This window comes from Rana temporaria, chromosome 11 (genome assembly GCF_905171775.1).
Source record: "Rana temporaria chromosome 11, aRanTem1.1, whole genome shotgun sequence".
Lineage (NCBI taxonomy): Eukaryota > Metazoa > Chordata > Amphibia > Anura > Ranidae > Rana > Rana temporaria.
In genome coordinates, this window is record NC_053499.1 from 41,398,604 (window position 1) to 41,417,920 (window position 19,317).

At 42.7% G+C, this 19,317-nt stretch overlaps 1 protein-coding gene across 5 annotated transcripts in view; it reads right to left on the reverse strand.

The window, feature by feature from the left end:
- Nucleotides 1-19,317, reverse strand: part of MYRF (myelin regulatory factor) — a 197,909-nt gene that overhangs the window by 19,108 nt on the left and 159,484 nt on the right. For all 5 annotated transcript variants that reach the window (XM_040328424.1, XM_040328422.1, XM_040328425.1 and 2 more), the window contains 7 exons: nucleotides 14,115-14,315; nucleotides 13,858-13,969; nucleotides 11,392-11,501; nucleotides 8,383-8,528; nucleotides 8,179-8,251; nucleotides 2,411-2,499; nucleotides 568-636 (listed from right to left, as the gene is read on the reverse strand). In XM_040328424.1, the coding sequence (XP_040184358.1) occupies nucleotides 568-636; nucleotides 2,411-2,499; nucleotides 8,179-8,251; nucleotides 8,383-8,528; nucleotides 11,392-11,501; nucleotides 13,858-13,969; nucleotides 14,115-14,315 (800 nt within the window). The remainder of the gene's footprint in view (nucleotides 1-567; nucleotides 637-2,410; nucleotides 2,500-8,178; nucleotides 8,252-8,382; nucleotides 8,529-11,391; nucleotides 11,502-13,857; nucleotides 13,970-14,114; nucleotides 14,316-19,317) is intronic.

Sequence of the window (19,317 nt, forward strand, 5' to 3'; positions counted from 1 at the left end):
AGAAAATCATATTAGTCACATGATCACCAATCCTTCCACCCGCAGGCATTCAGAACGAATTGCGCGCCCCTACGCCGACACATTTACACTACGCCGCCGTAACTTACGGCGCAAATTCTTTGTGGATACGGGAAATACGCTGTAAGTTACAGCGGCGTAGTGTATCTGAGATACGATACGCCGGACGTAAAAAAGCGCCGCGCTACGTGGATCTGGCCCTATCAGATTTTTTTTTGTTCAACCCAGCGGGCTGAACAAAAAAAAAAAAAAACGAGAAGCTGCAGAAGAGCTTGCTGTACTAAATCTCCAAATCTCGAATTTGGAGCAGCCAATACCGACCTAAATTTGGCCAGTGTGTACCAGCCTTAGGAAAGAGCAGGAAACCACTGCAGAATTACAAATTATACATACAAAAAAAATAAAAAAAAAATAAAACATTATATAAAAACAAGCTGAGATAATGTTTTTACATATACAATTAAAACATTATAACGTCTATACGTTCCTTTTACAACATGCTCAAATAAATGCCTACAGTCCCCATACCTGAAGTGCTACAAAACTTACCTATCCAAATCTAACAGATCATCCTCGCTGCGTAAATTCAAAACATATAGCGTTGTCATGGAGATAACACTGCGACAATAAACACAGTAACTTGGTGAGACAAAGTATAATGTGTAAATTCTATATATATTAATTAGCTTATTTATTATTCTAACTATTTGTGTACCATATACAATATTATATGCGCTACAATTATATTAGTGGCTAAGTGGTTAGCACTTCCACCTAGCAGCACTGGGGTCCTTGGTTCAAATCCCAATGATGGCACTACCCGCCTGGAGTTTGAATGTTCTCCCTGTATCTAAGTGCAATTCCTTCGGGTATTGCGATTTCATCTCACACTTCAAAGACATGCTGGTAGGTTGGCCACTTGCTTACTGGGCACTTATACCCCCTTCCTGACCAGAGCAATGTTCAGCTTTCAGCGCTGTCGCACTTTGAATGACAGTTGCGTGGTCATGCAACACTGTACCCATATGACATTTTTATAATTTTTTTTTAGACCGATTGAGCTTTCTTTTGGTGTTATTTAATCACTACTGGGGTTTTTATTTTTTGCTAAACAAACAAAACAAGATGTCAAATTTTGGAAAAAACACCTTTTTTTTCATCTCTGTTAGAAAACGTTTGCAAATAAGTAATTCTTCTCCTTCACTGATGTGCATTGATGAGGCTGCACTGATGGGCACTGATAGGCTGCACTGATATGTGGCACTGATAGGCGGCACTAATGGGTACTGATAGGTGGCACTAATGGCCACTGATAGGCAGCACTGATAGGTGGGACTAATGGGCAGGAAAGGGAGAAACAATACAGCTGATTGTGTGGTAAACTCAGCTCAGCCCCGTCCCCTCCCTCTACTCACAGAATTTGATTGACATCAGCAGGAGCCAGAGAGAGCCGCTGAAGATGGGAACTGCACTGGCTTGATTAAGGCCTCAGAAAAGCATGGGGGGGGGGGGCTGTTACAAATACAGATTTTTTTGTTACCTTAATGCAGGGGAAGTATTAACTACTTAAGGACCAGCGCACACACATATACGTCGACAGAATGGCACAGACAGGCAAATGGGTGTACAGGTACATCCCTTTAAATTTGCCGCCACGTGGTTGTGCGCCTGCCTACCATGCCCGCGGGACCTGTGGACTCAATGTCCGCTGGTGTCCCACGATCGGGTCACGGAGCTGAAGAACGGGGAGATGTGAGTGTAAACACAACATCTCCCCGTTCTTCCTAGTGACATGTCACTCATCGTCTGTTCCTTCTAATCGGGAACAGCGATCAGTGACATGTCACTCGTAGCCACGCCCCCTAACAGTTAGAATCACTCCCTAGGACACACTTAACCCCTTCTTAGCCCCTAGTAGTTAACCCCTTCCCTGCCAGTGTCGGTTTTACAGTAAGCAGTGCATTTTTATAGCACTGATCTCTGTATAAATGACAATGGTCCCAAAATGGCGCCAAATGTGTCCGCCATTACCAGAAAAAATAAAAATAAAATTATAAATAAATTTGCCAAAAAACTATCCCCTATTTTGAAGACGCTATAACTTTTGCGCAAACCAATCAATAAACGCTTATTGTGAATTTTTTTGGGAGCCACGTCGCACGACCACGCAATTGTCAGTTAAAGCGAAGCAGTGCCTAATTGCAAAAAGTGCTCTGGTCTTTGGCCAGCCAAATGGTCCTGGATAAGGTATAAAATGTCCTGCCTTTGGAACCACTACTTTTTTTAACTTTTACAGTTAACAATATTTTTTTTTTAAAAGTCATCACTAATGCTTTAGACAATAACAAGCAGCGTCTTTTAATGCGTTTGGGGAATCGTAAGACTCTATTACCTGAAAGCCATGATAATGACTAAGGCGATGATGGTTGCTTGGAGGAATCGTTGGCTGACACAGCTCCGATCAGAAGAGGGAGGTGCCGGCTAAAGTGAAAAATAGAAAGACAATGACATACAGTCCTACACACAAATAACATAATGACAGCTGTGTTCAACATCAATACATTCAAACTCACATGTAGACACATATGACTAAACTCCCTAAAAATAATACATCGCAGCTTACCAGTACTTATAGTAGATGTGGCGGCTGCATTAGCATTTTTTCTTAGGCTAAGTACAATATATGTTCTGCAAGTACAAAAAATGCCTGATAGAAATCCAGCATCCCTGGGATTTCCACTGCACTGAACTACAACCTCAAATAGCTGGATTCAGGATGGCGAGCGCATAGTTGCGGCGGCGTAGCGTATGGCATTTACACTACGTCGCCGTAAGTTAGCGAGGCAAGTACATGATTCACAAAGTACTTGCCTGCTAAGTTACGGCGGCGTAGCGTAAATCGGGCGGGCGTAAGCGCGCCTAATTCAAATTTAGCTGAGGGGGCGTGTTTTATGGTAATGGGGGGGTGACCTTACGCGATTGACGTAATTTACGAGCGGCGCATGCGCCGTCCGTGTACATATCCCAGTGTGCATTGCGGCAAAGTACGCCGCACGGATCATATTGGTTTCGACGTGGACGTAAATGACGTAAATCCCTATTCACGGACGACTTACGCAAACGACGTAAAATTTGCGAATTTCGACGCGGGAACCGCGGCCATACTTAACATTACTATTCCAGCTATTTGATGGAATAACTTTAGGCCTGATAATGCGTTAAGTAAACGGCGTATCTGTACTGAGTCGGCTGGGCGTACGTTCGTGAATAGGCGTATCTAGTGATTTACATATTCTACGCCGACCGCAATGGAAGCGCCACCTAGCGGTCAGCCTAAAAATTACACTTTAGGATACGACGGTGTAAGACACTTACACCGCTCGTATCTGAGCCTAATTTAAGCGTATCTGTTTACCAGGATACGCTTAAATTAGCGCCGGCGCAAATTCAGACTTAGGCTGGCGTATCTACTGATACGCCAGCCTAAGTCTATCTGAATCTAGCTAAAACTGTATTAAGGGATTTCTAAGCCAGCTTCTGTGAACTACACAACCTCTCTTCCCTATCTAATGAAGATGTAGTCATGTAGTCCAAACAAGGAGAGCAGCTTAGTGTGACATTGCTACTTCTCTATAGATACAGACAAGAAATTAGTGTTATTACCCTAGGACAGGAAGTATGGTATTAGCATGATTGTCAATATAAAATTAAGGTTAAAAAACGTAAAGAAAAGTTCCTGGTACTTTTGTTATGTCCAATTCAAACATGTCGCAATGGCACAATTTGGTCTGCGAGGGGTGTCGTTCTCTAATACTAAATTGGAAACTCCTTTGTTACAACTCGATCATAACAAACACATTTTCAGCTACTACTCTGCATTCACTCTTATGCCGCGTACACACAACCGTTTTTCGGGGATTCAAAAAAATGACGTTTTTTTTTATGTCATTAAAAACGATCGTGTGTGGGCTTCAGAGCATTTTTCGTGTTCTAAGAAATGGCCATATTTTTTTTTGAACATGCTCTATTTTTTCACGACGTCTTTAACGTTGTCGTTTTTAAGGTTGTAAAAAATGGTCGTGCGTGGGCTTTAACGACGTGAAAAAATCTGCGCATGCTCAGAAGCAAGTTATGAGACGGGAGCGCTCGTTCTGGTAAAACTAGCGTTCGTAATGGAGTAAGCACATTCATCACGCTGTAACAGACAGAAAATCGCGAATCGTCTTTTACTAACATGAAATTAGCAAAAGCAGCCCCAAGGGTGGCGTCATGCAACTGGAACTTCCCCTTTATAGTGCCGTCGTATGTGTTGTACATCACTGCGCTTTGCTAGAGCATTTTTGTTTCACTATCGTGTGTAGGCAAGGCCGTTTTAATGATCGAGTTGAAAAAAACATAGTTTTTTCTAGACCCTTAAAAACGTCATTTTTTAGAACCCGAAAAATAGTCGCGTGTACGCGGCATAACTGACCATAAACGTTGTCATCAGTCACGAGATAGATGGTTAGTAATTTTGACAGATTTGACGTAGGAATTATGGGTAGAAGTCCTTAATACATATATAGATACAATTATCTCAGCTAAGGACAAAATGATAAAGTTGCGCTACTTTCATCAAATATAATACACCACAGCACTTATTCAAAATGGGGAAATGTGGTAATGCACTTTGTCATAAATATCAGATAACTGTGTAATCCAGGTATTTTCTCCCACTTCTGGGCGATCGTGGTGACCTACGCCACTTCCGGCGCCTACTTTGCCCCCTGCTGTCTTCTGGGAGACACACAGGTCCTAGAAGACAGCGGAGACCATTGGGATAGCACAGCGCGACTCATGCATGCACAGTAGGGAACCAGGAAGTGAAGCCGGAAAGCTTCACTTCCTGATTCCCTTACTGAAGATGGCGGCGGCAGCACTCGAGAGCTGAGCGACAGATCGGTTTCGGGTGCTGACATTGCAGGCGCCCTGGACAGGTATGTGTCCATGTATTAAAAGTCAGCAGCTGCAGTATTTGTAGCTGTTGATTTTTTTTTTTTTGGCAGAACACCGCTTTAAATTGTCTGCTTGGAAAAAAATACTTAAATCGGTTCTCCACCCTAAAGTGGAGTCCCGCTGATCGGAACCCTCCCCACCTCCGGTGTCACATTTGACACCTTTCAGGGGGGATGGGGGTGCAGATACCTGTCTAAAGACAGGTATTTGCATCCACTTCTGGCCCAGCATTCACGGGCAAAAGACGGACATTCCGTCACATCCCGTCACCCCCCCCCCCCCCCCCCGTTGTGTGCTGGGAACACTCGGCTCCCAGCACACAGCGGGAGCCAACCGGCGGGCGCGGCGCGACTCGCGCATGCGCCGTAGGGAACCGGGCAGTGAAGCCGCAGCGCTTCACTTCCTGGTTCCCTCAGCGTGGATGGCGGGGGGAGCAGCAGGGTGACGAGCGATCGCTCGTGCTCTGCTGCGGACGGCGCTGGACTCCAGGACAGGTGTCCTAATATTAAAAGTCAGCAGCTGCAGTATTTGTAGCTGCTGGCTTTTAATTTTTTTTTGGGGTGGAACATCCGCTTTAATTCAGATTTCCCTATACATAGGATGACATATTAAGGCTAGGGGGTGCCCAAAAGAAATTACAAAAATTTGGTCCAGATGGGTTGATTCAGATGCAACGGTGGCTGAGAACTCCTAAAGAAATCTGCTACGTATGTTTGTACAGTATATTAGAGCAGAGGTGATGTGTATAGTTTGAGGGCTGAGATGGGCAATAACTCATTCTGGTTAGTTTTCTCTTTTTGTTTTGTTTTACTTAATAGCACTGTTAGGCCCCTTTCAGACTGGGGCAGGAGCCGCAGTGGCGGTATAACGCCGCTAAAAATAGCAGCGTTATAGCACCGGGATTGCCGCAGGAATCAGCCGCTAGCGGTAGAGGCGCATTGCGGGCGGTATTGCCGCGGTTTCCCATTGTTTTCAATGAGAAGGAGCGGTGAAGGAGCGGTATACATGCCGCTCCTCTCACCGCTCCAAAGATGCTTCTGACAGGAGATTTTTTTCTCTCCCGCCAGCGCATCGCCTCAGTGTGAAAGCCCTCGGGCTTTCACATTGAGTCTGCAGTGAAGGAGTTTTTCAGGCGGGATAGCAGCGCTATTTTTAGCGCTGTACCGCCTGAAAAACTCCTCAATGTGAAAGGGGCCTAAGTGTGTTTTTTGTACTTTTGCAACAATGGAAATAATATTTAATGAGAAAAAAGAAAAAATGAGTATCTAGGAGAATCTTGTTTTACACTGCTAGGTGTGTGTGTTGCAGTCGAATGCATATTGCTTCTGATGTGAGATATGTATCCAGTGATATGCATATTGTTTAATGTGCCTTGTGTACATATAGCAATAAAATCTTTATAAAAAAAAGAAAGAAAACTACATCTAAGGACTGCTAACCTGCAATACATTACATTTTTGTTTTTTGGTGCAAGATGCATTATACGCAAAACAAATATTTACACTCATCATTTATGGACACAGGAATACCCCTGTGCATGTAGCTCTGTTAACCACAAATACCGTATTTATCGACGTATACCGTGCACTTTTTTCCCCTTAAAATAAGGGGAAAATCGTGGGTGCGTGATATACGCCGATACCAGCTTCCCGCGCTCAGTTTGAAGCCTCCACCGACATATACCGAGCGCAGTACACTCGGGTACATTCGGCCAGGCTCGGCTTCGCTCATGGTCACGCTCTGTGACGTTTATGTGTGAGAAGCCGAGCGTGGCCGAACGTGCCCGAGTGTACTGCGCTCGGTATATTTCGGCGGAGGCGTCAAACTGAGCGTGGGAAGTGGGGATTTGACTCGGAGACAGCGCGGGAAAAGCCGGAAGGACACCACCGAGGCCACGGACGGACGCCGGGCAAGACACCAAAACTGTAAAGTAATATTTTTTTACAGGTTGTCGGGTCAACATTAGGGGTGCGCGCTATACGCCGGAGCGCACAATACCCCGATAAATACGGTACATTTTATTCATAAATAAATGTCTATAGCTAATTTCAATGGAAACAAAAAAACTGCGCTAATCAAAAATACAAAGGCTGCAGACAGACGTGTGATACACAATACAGCAAGAAGAACAAAATAAAGCTGCGCCAAAAAATTATTTGATCATAACCCCTATAATGATGAAAACAGTCCGTAAGGATAAAAAATAGTCCACAATAAATGTTAACACAGAAAAAGTTGTAGTTAAAACGAATCCTCCAGCAGACACACTCATGTAATTAATCCTTATCAGACCACCACTATGTGAGGAAATACATTGTCTGAAGTGATCCCTTCACCAGTAAAAAGGGGCTGCTTACCAGAGGGTAAGCCAATTGTGCATGTGGCTATAACCCAGCCGCGGCCTTTAATCCACCAGATAATAGATCACAATGGAGGAAGCAGCACTCAGGAATACGCCAGATGACACTCTCCCATATGCAAGGTTAGAAGACAAAAGAGGGGTGCACCATAGCGTAATTCAGTTATAATTTTTTTTTTTTTAATGAAGTACGGTTGAAAGGTACTTACACAACATCAAGATAAAAACAGCTTAGCAGCATACAGTTTAAAAACAAAACAAGCCGGCCGGCAAGTTTAAACGGAGCCCTTCCTCCTCAAAACGTGGTGACGATACTGCCTGTCCTTCCCAGACGCGTTTCGTCATCAAATGACGTTCTCAATGGGGGTCTTAATAAAAAAAAAAAATTATAACTGAATTACGCTATGGTGCACCCCTCTTTTGTCTATTATCTGGTGGATTAAAGGCCGCGGCTGGGTTATAGCCACATGCACAATTGGCTTACCCTCTGGTAAGCAGCCCCTTTTTACTGGTGAAGGGATCACTTCAGACAATGTATTTCCTCACATAGTGGTGGTCTGATAAGGATTAATTACATGAGTGTGTCTGCTGGAGGATTCGTTTTAACTACAACTTTTTCTGTGTTAACATTTATTGTGGACTATTTTTTATCCTTACGGACTGTTTTCATCATTATAAGGGTTATCCCTTATGATCAAATAATTTTTTGGCGCAGCTTTATTTTGTTCTTATAGCCAATTTCAGATATTCATTTTTATTAACATACTAAAGCCCATTTCTGTTTCTGAACAATTTTCTGTTCTTACCTTGCCCATGATTTTGGAAGGACGTTGTTTAAAAGGAAGACTTCCTGCACGGCTGAACTGACTTCCCGTGTGACTGTGGAAAGAAGGACAGAGGGTAGATTACAAAGAAATTGTATTCAAGAATTAACATTTCAATACAATTTGAATTACAGTAATGATGGAGTAATGTGTATGCATGGAGACAATTCAGAATAAAACACCTACCTGTTACTACTCTTCATACTGTCAAGTCGCCTGAGTTTGGCCAACTTGCGGCTCCACCTCTCCAATTCGTCAATACGAGTCTCTAAGTTGTCTGTTAGCTTACAGAGCTCCTTGACGGCCCCTACATTCTCCATGAAGATTCTCTCCTAGAAGTCAAATTATATTGAAGAACAGAATGGGCAAATATCCCTTTATTTTACTCAGCTTAGTCAGTAAGTGTGCCCTAAACTATTTATGGTAACAGCTATTGTAGGTTACTTAACATAATGAAAACAGTGGCTTTCCATGCATAGGAGTTTCCTGATTCTGAATACCAATCTGGAAATATCTGTTACAGTTCAAGAGGCATATACTGTATTTATTGGCGTATAACACTCACTTTTTTACCCTGAAAATAGAGGGTAAACTGTGCCTGCGTGTTATACGCAGGGGGCTGTGGAAAGTTTTTTTCCTGAAACTTCCCTCTTAAAGTTAGGGTGCGTGTTATACACCTGTGCGTTTTATACGCTGATAAATATGGGGTAACTCGAAAAAGAAATCACCATAAATCAAAATTTACGCTTGCAGCTGGGGGGTAAGGGTGGTAAAAACAGGCTGCTGAACCATGATTTTACAGCCCCCCTTTACCATACAAAGTAGCTGGAGGGGTTGCACAAATGCTATGGCCATGGTGCTTTGCTTCACTGCAACAAGTAACCCCCTGTTGCATTTGGTTGAAAGCAAACCATTCGAGTTATTGGAACTGTGCTAATGCGCCATGCAATGCATAAATCTGTGGGATATACAAGGTTACAAAAGGCAGTGAGGAGGTGGCATGAATCTTTCCAGCCACCTGTCAAAAACTCTCTGTAAAGTGACCCACTGCTGATCACTTTTCAGAGATCAACGGATATGTATAGAAGCCCTAGAAGTATGCAAGCCACATAAAATAATAGAAAACTACCGGTATATGTTGTTAATGTTAGCACTGGATGGGAGTTTTGGCTATGATAGGTGAAGCATTGTCATAAGTGGATCTGTAAACCCTGCTTACCTGGTTGCGGGTTCTGCACAGTTAAGATATTCACTCACCCAGCAGATCCAGCGTTGTCCTGCCAAATTCTCTTCTCTACTGCCCACGCTTGGTCCCATGTCACCATCTTCTTGTGTGATGTCATCAGGAGGCTGCCGACTCTTCCAGGTTTAGTCAGCGGGCCCACGGATGACGCGCCACTAAGTCTGTCCCCCTCGTTTGTCAACAATGGACTATGCCTCCTGGGATATGTGACGTGCATATCCCAGGAGGCACAGTGAGCACAGTTCAAATCATTTGCCTAGGCAAGTGACGGGCATGGGGGGCAAAAGTAAAAAAAAAAAAAAGGTAAATAAATCCCCCAAAAAGTGCTATTTGCACAGCAGAGGGGTGGAGAGGCTGGAAGTTCAAATTGAGGGTGAAGATCCACTTTAACATTTCATCACTTAAAATTAAACAGACAATAAAACTGAGTCTTAACTGAGATCCTTACACCAACTTTAAAAATTGCAGGTAAAAGCACAGGAAAATCAAGTATTTTAAATGCGTTGTGTTTTTTCCTTTCTCTAAATAATTTTTTATGGACTTGCATTGCGTCATTAAACCTGCTAGAAAATTTGACTACTTTAGGAACAGACAATTCCCTAGTAGCACAGCCACCTTCCTCTTCTAGGAGTGTCTTACTGTTGTCTGTGCTGGCCCAGCTTCTCAGCCTCTCCCCCTACCTCCCTTTATAACATTTTATACAGCTGCCGGGGAAGGAGCAAAGGGGAATACTATAGTGTCAGGTGAGTGACAGCTCTGAGTCTGCTGACATCACATTCAAGATGGCAGTGCCCAGCAGCAGTGGCAGGGCTTTTTGATGTCTACAAAATTTAGGTTTTTACAGATAAATACATTGGGCCAGATTCACGTATCTGGGTGCATCTTTGTGCGGGCGTAGCGTATCCTATTTACGCTACGCCGCCGCAACTTAGACAGGCAAGTGCAGTATTCACAAAGCACTTGCTCCGTAAGTTGCGTAGCGTAGCGTAAATTGGCCAGCGTAAGCTTGCGTAATTCAAAGTAGGCTGGTAGGGGGCATGTTGTATGGAAATTAATCGTGACCCCACGTAAATGACGTGCCTAACGAACGGCGCATGCGCGCGCATGCTCAGTATCACGTCGAATTGTCTCCCTAAGTTACGCCGGCTCAATGCTTAGTCGACGTGAATGTAACCTACGCCCATCCCCATTCACCTCCGACTTACGCAAATGACGTAAAATACGACGCTGTTCCGACGTTTTCGATGTCCATACCTTAACATGACTTACCCCTGCTTTATGAGGGGTAAAGTTACGCCAGTCGTAGCCTTACAGAAACAGCAAATTTTTATATACGCCGGGCGCAAGTACGTTCGTGAATCGGCGTATCTAGCTCATTTGCATATTCAACGCGGAAATATATGGAAGCGGCCAGCGTAAATATGCACCTAAGATACGACGGCGTAAGAGACTTACGTCAGTCGTATCTTAGACAAATTCTGACGTATTCTTTGAATCAGGCGCCGAGATACGACGCCTCACATTCGGACTTACGACGGCGTATCTGGAGATACGTCGTCGTAAATCCTTTATGAATCTGGCCCAATATATGCGCATATAGCATAATGTTATGGGAAGGTTGCTGTCAACGTGAATGGTCTGGTGACAGGGTATCTTTAAGAGAAAGGATTTAATATCTGACCAGTATTGTCTCCCTGATAATAAAACATTGACTCACTTTTCCCGATAGGTAAGAGATATTGATTGGACGTAGGAAGTGACTAAAGGTGTCTGCATACCCAGCCTATGTTGGGAGCACTGGAAGTTCTTACAAATTTAAACTGTTTGCAATAGTTACTTAAAGATCTCTGTTGAAGGTGATCGTTTGCTAAAATTCTCTGTGTGACCTGGCCAACCCTTCCCTCTTTTCGTTCTACACTTATGTATGCAATTCGCTGCCATTCAAGTCATACCTTGTTCACTACTAAGAAGTTCTCAATTGTTTCACCATTGGCACACACAACGTCCCCGGTCTCTTTTACTGCCTCTGGAAGGATCTCCTGCACTTCCTGAGCAATCACTCCTATTAGAAAATAAAATGTTATCAGCAAGACTCTGGTGAAATTGTGCTAGACTGGGTGAATACAGGGTCTACCAAATAACAAGATTTAATAAACCATATACAAACAGTGCCCACTACAGTTATGCCGCGTACACACGATCATTTTTCGGCATTAAAAAAAACGACGTTTTTTAAAACGTCATTTAAAATGATCGTGTGTGGGCTTCACATCGTTTTTTGGCTTCTGAAAAAATTTCGAACATGCTGCATTTTTTCATGTCGTTTTTCAAAATGTCATTTTTCGTGTTGTAAAAAATTATCGTGTGTGGGCAAAAACTACGTTTTAAGCCCGCGCATGCCCAGAAGCAAGTTATGAGACAGGAGCTCTCGTTCTGGTAAAACTACCATTCATAATGGAGTAAGCACATTCATCACGCTGTAACAGACAAAAAAGCGCGAATCGTCTTTTGCTAACAATGAATCGGCTAAAAGCAGCCCAAAGGCGAATAGAACTTCCCCTTTAGAGTGCCGTCGTACGTGTTGTACGTCACCGCGCTTTGTTCATAATTTTTCAAAAACGATGGTGTGTGGGCAACATCGTTTTTAATGATGAAGTTGGAAAAACGTAGTTTTTTGGACATGCTGAAAAATGAATTTTTTTTTCGTGACGAAAAACGACCGTTTGTACGCGGCATTACTTGTTACATTGTTCTTCCATGTTACATAGCAATCTAGTTTTTCCACACTGTACTGTGCAGACTTGACATGAAAATTTATGATCTACTTTAATGACAGCCCTACTACCCCCAAAACTCAGAAAAGTAAGAAAAGGCACCAAAAATGCACAACTGGAAGAAAAAAAAATGTATCCCTTGGACTCCACCACTTGAAGGTGTCAATAATGTCAAAGTTTAAAACTTTTTTTTATTTGGGTTTGCGGGAACTGTCATAATAGTGGCCCTTAAATTTTCATGCAAGGTCCTTTTTAATGCATTCGCATTTTATATATTATACTGTAATCGGCAGTTATACTTGGACCATTACTGTCAGTAGCACTGCTAGATTTAATGGATAGGAGCTGAGAGATTTAATGGAAAGGATGGGGCGTACGTACAGGGGTCACCATTACCACCTGGCCCCACGCTCCAGGGCCCTGTGTGGCACCCCTGTATGCCTGGACAGGAGGGCAGCAGCATGTAGAAGAACCAATCGCTCCACGTAGCTGCTGAATGCCCACTTCTCCTCTTCCTCTCGCAGATATTTAGAGGAGTGCAAGAGAGAAATGGAGGGCATCTGTTCCTCTACATGCCGCACCCACCACCTCCCTATCCCTGTCCTACTCCCCTGGGCCCCCCTCAACCCCCCTGCAGTGCTGGCAGGTTATCTCCTCCCGCTGGCTGCTGCAAGAGATCTGTCAGGATGGAGAGCGGGGAAGGGGTCGGTAAATGCGTCATTCACCGGCCCCATGCTTGTCTGAAAGAATAAAGTCAGTGATCAGTATCGATCACTGACTCTGTTTTTTAAAATTCATTCATTGGTGGGGCATAGAAAACTGTGTACAGAGTTATTCCTGTTCGTCCAGTCTGTGCAGCTGAATCTGCCCTCAGTCCCTTTCTCTGTCTTAAAAGTGAGACATCATCCAAACAGTAATCTTTGATTTCATATTGGCTCACAAACGTCCGCGATTGCAACGTAGCCAACTTGTTGCCCAAACAATACGGGGGACTAGCAGTACTGGACTTATGTAAGTACTAAGCGATACACCTAAGTAGGCTAGTCAATTGAAACAGACACGCAGACTTAAAACTCTGGGTTCGTATTGAACAAGCCCAGTCCACCGTTCCTCTTAATAAAGCACCTTGGTGTTAAAAACCATCCTCTGATAGGCCATACAGCAAGACTTTGTTCAACTCTGCTGACGCTTACCCCCATATCATCACAAACGTCACCTGTATTCCCAATATTCTGTGTTGCCATTGAACGTCTACCCTCACTTCCACAGTAAGTGATGAGAAATCTCTCTAATGGTGACCTCAGTAGCAATAAAACCCAACAAGGAGTCATTCTCTTCCCCAAACTACCCAATGTTATTTATAAAGTTAGATCATGTAGACCCCAAACCACTGATTGAGTGGGGCAAACTTCTCCATTACTTCTTCAGCCGGTTTGGGTAAGTAGTGAGGTTTATGGTGTCGTTTATCAAATAAACCTAACTTACCCTTTGGCTATATGCTGTATTGTTCATATATACGGTCATTCTTTACTTGACAAGAGACAGAATCCACTTACGAAAGCACTTTTAGCATTTAGGTGCTTACTGTTCCACAGGAGCAGGCAGTACATAAACAGTCCAGTATTTTGTGAGTATTGATCGTACCTGTTTCTTCTTTGTCATCATCAAGCCCCACTGTGCTAGCAAATTCTGGCTTATAATGATAATGAACAAGACGCATCTGGGAGATCCGTTTTAACTGTTCAGTGGTATCAACCTGAGAAGACATTCAGAAGATAAGTCAGAACAAAACAATGTGATCTTTGCACATTATACAGTAGATATCTGCCATTCTATCTCAATCAATCTGTCATTCTATTGTCATCGTAATTATATATTATCATTACATATCACTCTCTCACCTCTTCAATGTCCTCCTTTGCTCGAATGTCAGAGGGGTGCATTAGTGAGCCCATAATTTTGACATTTCCATGTACCACAAGAGCTTCATCTGGTCTTTCTGTGTTGATGCCAATGCGTCCATGGTGGAAGACGGTATCTGGAAGCTGCCCCCTCTGCCAGAGCACTTCACTGTCACTCTCAAACTGTCCAGGATTTGAGGCCTAATGAGCAAGAGTTTAGAATGAACAGCAGCAAAAATATATTGTAAAAGACTTTATAACCACGGAAAAAACAACTTAATATTGGCACCACATCCCTTGATTAAATAGATACAAAAGGAGAGATTGTGATTTTTAAGGTGCAAAATAAAGTGAAATAGTATCAACTAGAATATATAAGATTTTTTTTTTTTTTAAAGAGCAAATAAAAAATTGTTATAAGATAACAATTGGCAAGTACATATCAATAAAGTTTTCTGGATACAGCACTGTAGAATGGAGTTCCCAACAGTTTTCCCATATATCGGGATTCTTCAGGGGATGCAGTCCAATTAGAGGTACAAGCCTTGTAGGTCTCTTGAGATGTTACTCATATAACCGCAGGGGGTCATGGGTGTCTATCTGCGTCAGGAGGACAATGTGCTACGGGGACCATAGGGGGCATTCAAGGACCATAAAAGCAAAGTTATGCAGTGAACTCGATACCGAGAGACGTATGCTGTCGATACACGTCGATGCTTATCTCTAAGGCCGCGTACACACGGTCGGTCCATCCGATGAGAACGGACTGAAGGACCGTTGTCATCGGTTAACCGATGAAGCTGACTGATGGTCTGATGTGCCTACACACCATAGGTTAAAAAAACAATCGTGTCAGAACACGGTGACGTAAAACACAACGATGTGCTGAAAAAAACTAAGTTCAATGCTTCCAAGCATGCGTCGACTTGATTCTGAGCATGCGTGGATTTTTAACCGATGCTTTTGCATACTAACCATCGGTTTTGACCTATCGGTTAGGCGTCCATCGGTGCAATTTTAAAGCAAGTTCTAATTTTTTTGACCGAAGGTTAACTGACCGATGGGGCCCACACACGAACGGTTTGGACCGATGAAAAGGTCCTTCAGTCCGTTTTCATCGGTTTGGACCGACCGTGTGTACGCGGCCTAAGGCTGGTGTTTAGTGACAGCGCATATGTCCCTAGGGTTCCGGCAGCACTAGGGACATTTTTTATTTGTTCTTTAAATAAAAAAATTCTTATATATTATAGTTGATACTATTTCACTTTATTTTGCATCTTAAAAATGCCAATCTCTCCTCTTGTATCACAAAAATATATGGTACTGGAAAACATCCTACAAAAATATACAGAGCACACCACTGAGGGTTATACAGTTGCAATAAAAACTATGTGAACCCCTTTGGAATGATATGAATTTCTGCACAAATTGGTCATAATATGTGATCTGATATTCATCTAAGTCACAACAATAGACAATCACAGTCACAAAGAATTAAATGTTACCATGTTTTTATTGAACACACCATGTAAACATTCACAGTGCAGGGTTTTTTTTGCGCTATAAACCAAAAACAGACCAGCAATTTTGAAAAAATATATAATATTTTTTTTCACTTTATAATAAGGCATCAATTGAAAAAAAAAATTCTTCATGAATTTAGGTCAATATGTGTTGGAAAGGGTTATAAAAGTATCTCCAAAAGCCTTGCTGTTCATTAGTCCACGGTAAGACAAATTGTCAATATAAAGATAAATGCCAATAGTGTAAAATCCTTAAATATCGGCTTTATTAAGTATGCCATTACATGGGTACAATCTTCCTCGGTCCAAAGACAATGACGTTGGTTCAATCCAAATGCAATGACAGGGGATAAACCTTTTACCTGACCCGTTTTGTTATGGATGCCCCGGAAGAAGTTCTTTTGTAACGAAATCGGTCAGGTAAAAGGTTTATCTCCTGTCATCACATTTGGATTGAACCAACGTCCGAGGAAGATTGTACCCATGTAATTGCATGCTATGCGTTACTTAAATAAAGCCGATTTTTAAGGATTTTACACTATTGCCATTTTTTTATCTTTATATTGACACATCCCACTGGACATCTTGCTTCAGGACTGGAGGAGTACCGCTCAGAGGTGACTGCTGGACGATTCCTCTCCCCCTTGTCTACCTTAGCCCCAGGGTCTTAAGGCTCGGGCACAACGCACTGACCCCCCGGCCCCGGCTGGGGGGTCGGTGTCAGTTTATAATCTATACCCTCATAATATATGTTTTATTATGTACTTTTACATGAACTTCTTTCTTATGTTTCATTTCCATATGCTCTGCGTGGGAATTTGTTATCTGGTTTTCCCCTTTTCATAGCTCAATAAAAAACATTGTACCAGAACAATCATTTGTGCACTTTTTATCAAAGTGAAGGCATTACACAGATGTCAGTTGGAAGACACATCGACTCACTGTTTTATATTTATATGTTTATTTGTATTTATATTTTTGTTTAGCGCAAAACTTTTGCTATACATTCATTATTTATGTGATCATATCTCACGTTAGTGGTGCTGCTATACACAAGTTTAATAAGTTTACACAAGCGCAGTTTACTTTCGTCTTCACATAATATTTCTATGGACTGTGCAGCTGCACAAGAGCCCCCAGGGACCCAGAGGGGCCCATATAAACTTGGCCTGGATTCTTTCCTAAATGTACATAATATAAGTGGATATTAACATTTAGGCTTCATTTCCACTGGCATTTTTACAGCCACTTGTGTTAGCCTTTTTTACAGCCTAAAAACGCCTGTCCATGTTTATTTTGTAAAAAACGCCGCGGTAGCTTTTCTGAGCATTTTCGCGCGTTTTTGAGCGTTTAACGTCTGGCGTTTTTACAGCTCTACTCTGGAGCTTCAGAACGCCCTGGTCCTGCGTTTTTTTACAGCTCAAAAACGCCTATGCCATTTGCAGCTCAAAAACGCCTATGTGGGCATGATGCCATAGAATAACATGGACAGGCGTTTTTAGGCTGTAAAAAAACGCTCAGAAAAGTGGCTGTAAAAACGTCAGTGGTAATGAAGCCTAATAGGTAAAGTTGATCCAGGGAACATCCGATTGCCTCTTGGGGATCAGGAAGGAACTTTTTCCCCTGCTGGAGCAAATTGGTTCATACTTTTTTTTGCCTTCCCCTGGAACAACTATGAGTATGGGATTGTATATACAGTATAGGATTGTAAAATTTACCCTTTTTATTGGTTGAACTAGATGGACTTGTGTCTTTTTTCAACCAGACTTACTATGTAACTATGTGCGTCGGGCAGCTGTTGGAACCCCACCATCAGGTAGACCTGGACACTGTTTACTTTTAGGGCAGGTAAGAAAAGGAAGGCTTTCTACATGACGCCATGATGATGCTCTTGGTTTATTGTATCCAAGTAGTTTCAAAGAGTATTTGTTTCACTTCTTGTCATCTCATCTATCTATCTACAGTTTATAATTGTTTGTACCTTGACAATAGCTGAATGGAGGACCCATAAATGTTCTTGTGCAAAGGGTCCCTTTGGTAATTATATCTACCACTGCCACATGACATATTACAACTAGGCAGTAACGAAGCAGCAAGGTTTCAGCTTAGGTTAGTTTAGGGGGATAGAGACGAAGGCTGGATTTGTAGCTTAAAAGGTAATTTTATACATTGAAACCTCAAAATAAAACACATTTTTTAAGTATAATAGTTAATAACAGGAAACCACAACAAATATAGTAAGTGGTCAGGTGAGTATAAGTGGGGCTGGAATGGGGAGCTGGACAAAGAAGGTTTTTTACATTAATTCAGGGAATGTATTAAAGTAAAAACAACTTCAGTCTTTCGAACCACTTTAAAGATCTACTTTAATGACAGCCATCCACCCCAAAATTCAAAAACATTAGAAAAGGGTGGCAAAAATGCACCAATGGAAGATAAAATAAAAAATGGATCTCTTGGACCCCACTACCTGAAAGTGTCAGAAATGTAACCATTCATCAGTTCTGGATATTTGAGATCCGGTAAGAATGTGCTCTTGTAAAGTATAGCAACACATTCTCCTGGCATCTCGAGCATCTGGGAGGCAGCGGAGAGGAAGTGGCAGTGGTGTCACAGGCTCCACCAGGGGCGGACTGACCATTCGGGCACGCGGGGAATGCCTGAGGGCCCCATGCCACTAGGGGGCCCCATCAGGGATGCCAGCCTCAGTAAAACCAGAGACAGTATGTAAAAAAATGTTTTTTACATCTGTCCCCGACATCCTTTTGGTCTAAAAATCCCATGATTATAGCTGCCCTGCCTCTCCAGTACCTTCTCAGTGTGTGTATGTATATCCTGTGTGTATATATACTGTGTGTGTATACTGTGTATGCATACTGTATGTGTATGTGTGTGTGTATACTGTGTGGCCCATAATCTATTGCATGGGAGCCCCATAATCTCCTATTGCCCGGGGGCCCCATTGCCTGGGCTCCACCATTTTTTTTACATTGTTTTCTTCTAATGGTGCTTTTTTCCCCCTACTATTTATTAGTTGAAATAGATGGACTTGTGTCTCTTTAACTATGTGCGTCGGGCAGCTGTTGGAACCCCACCATCACGTAGACTTGGACACTGTTTACTTTTAGGGCAGGTAAGAAAAGGAAGGCTTTCTACATGACCCCATGATGATGCTCTTGGTTTATTGTATCCAAATAGTTTCAAAGAGTATTTGTTTCGCTTCTTGTCAACTGATCTATCTATCTACAGTTTATAATTGTTTGTACCTTGACAATAACTGAACGGAGGACCGAAAAATGTTCTCGTGCAAAGGGTCCCTTTGGTAATTATATCCGCCACTGCTGCATGACATATTACAATGAGACCAACAACTCAAAGGAGGTAGGTAAGTAACTGGGCAGCAAGGTTTCAGCTTGGGATAGTTTAGGGGGCTAAAGATGAAGGCTGTGGGTTTTTAACTTAACCGCTTGAAGACCGGCTCAAGCCAAAATACGTTGGCAGAATGGCACGGCTGCGCAAAGTGACGTATATATACGGTAGATCACTTTGAATCGAGCTCCGTGACCGTGCCTGCGGGACCTGATGTCTGCCGGTGTCCCGCGATCAGGTCACAGAGCTGCAGAACGGGGAGAGGCCAGTGTAAACAAGGCCTCTCCCCATTCTGCCTAGTGACACAACAC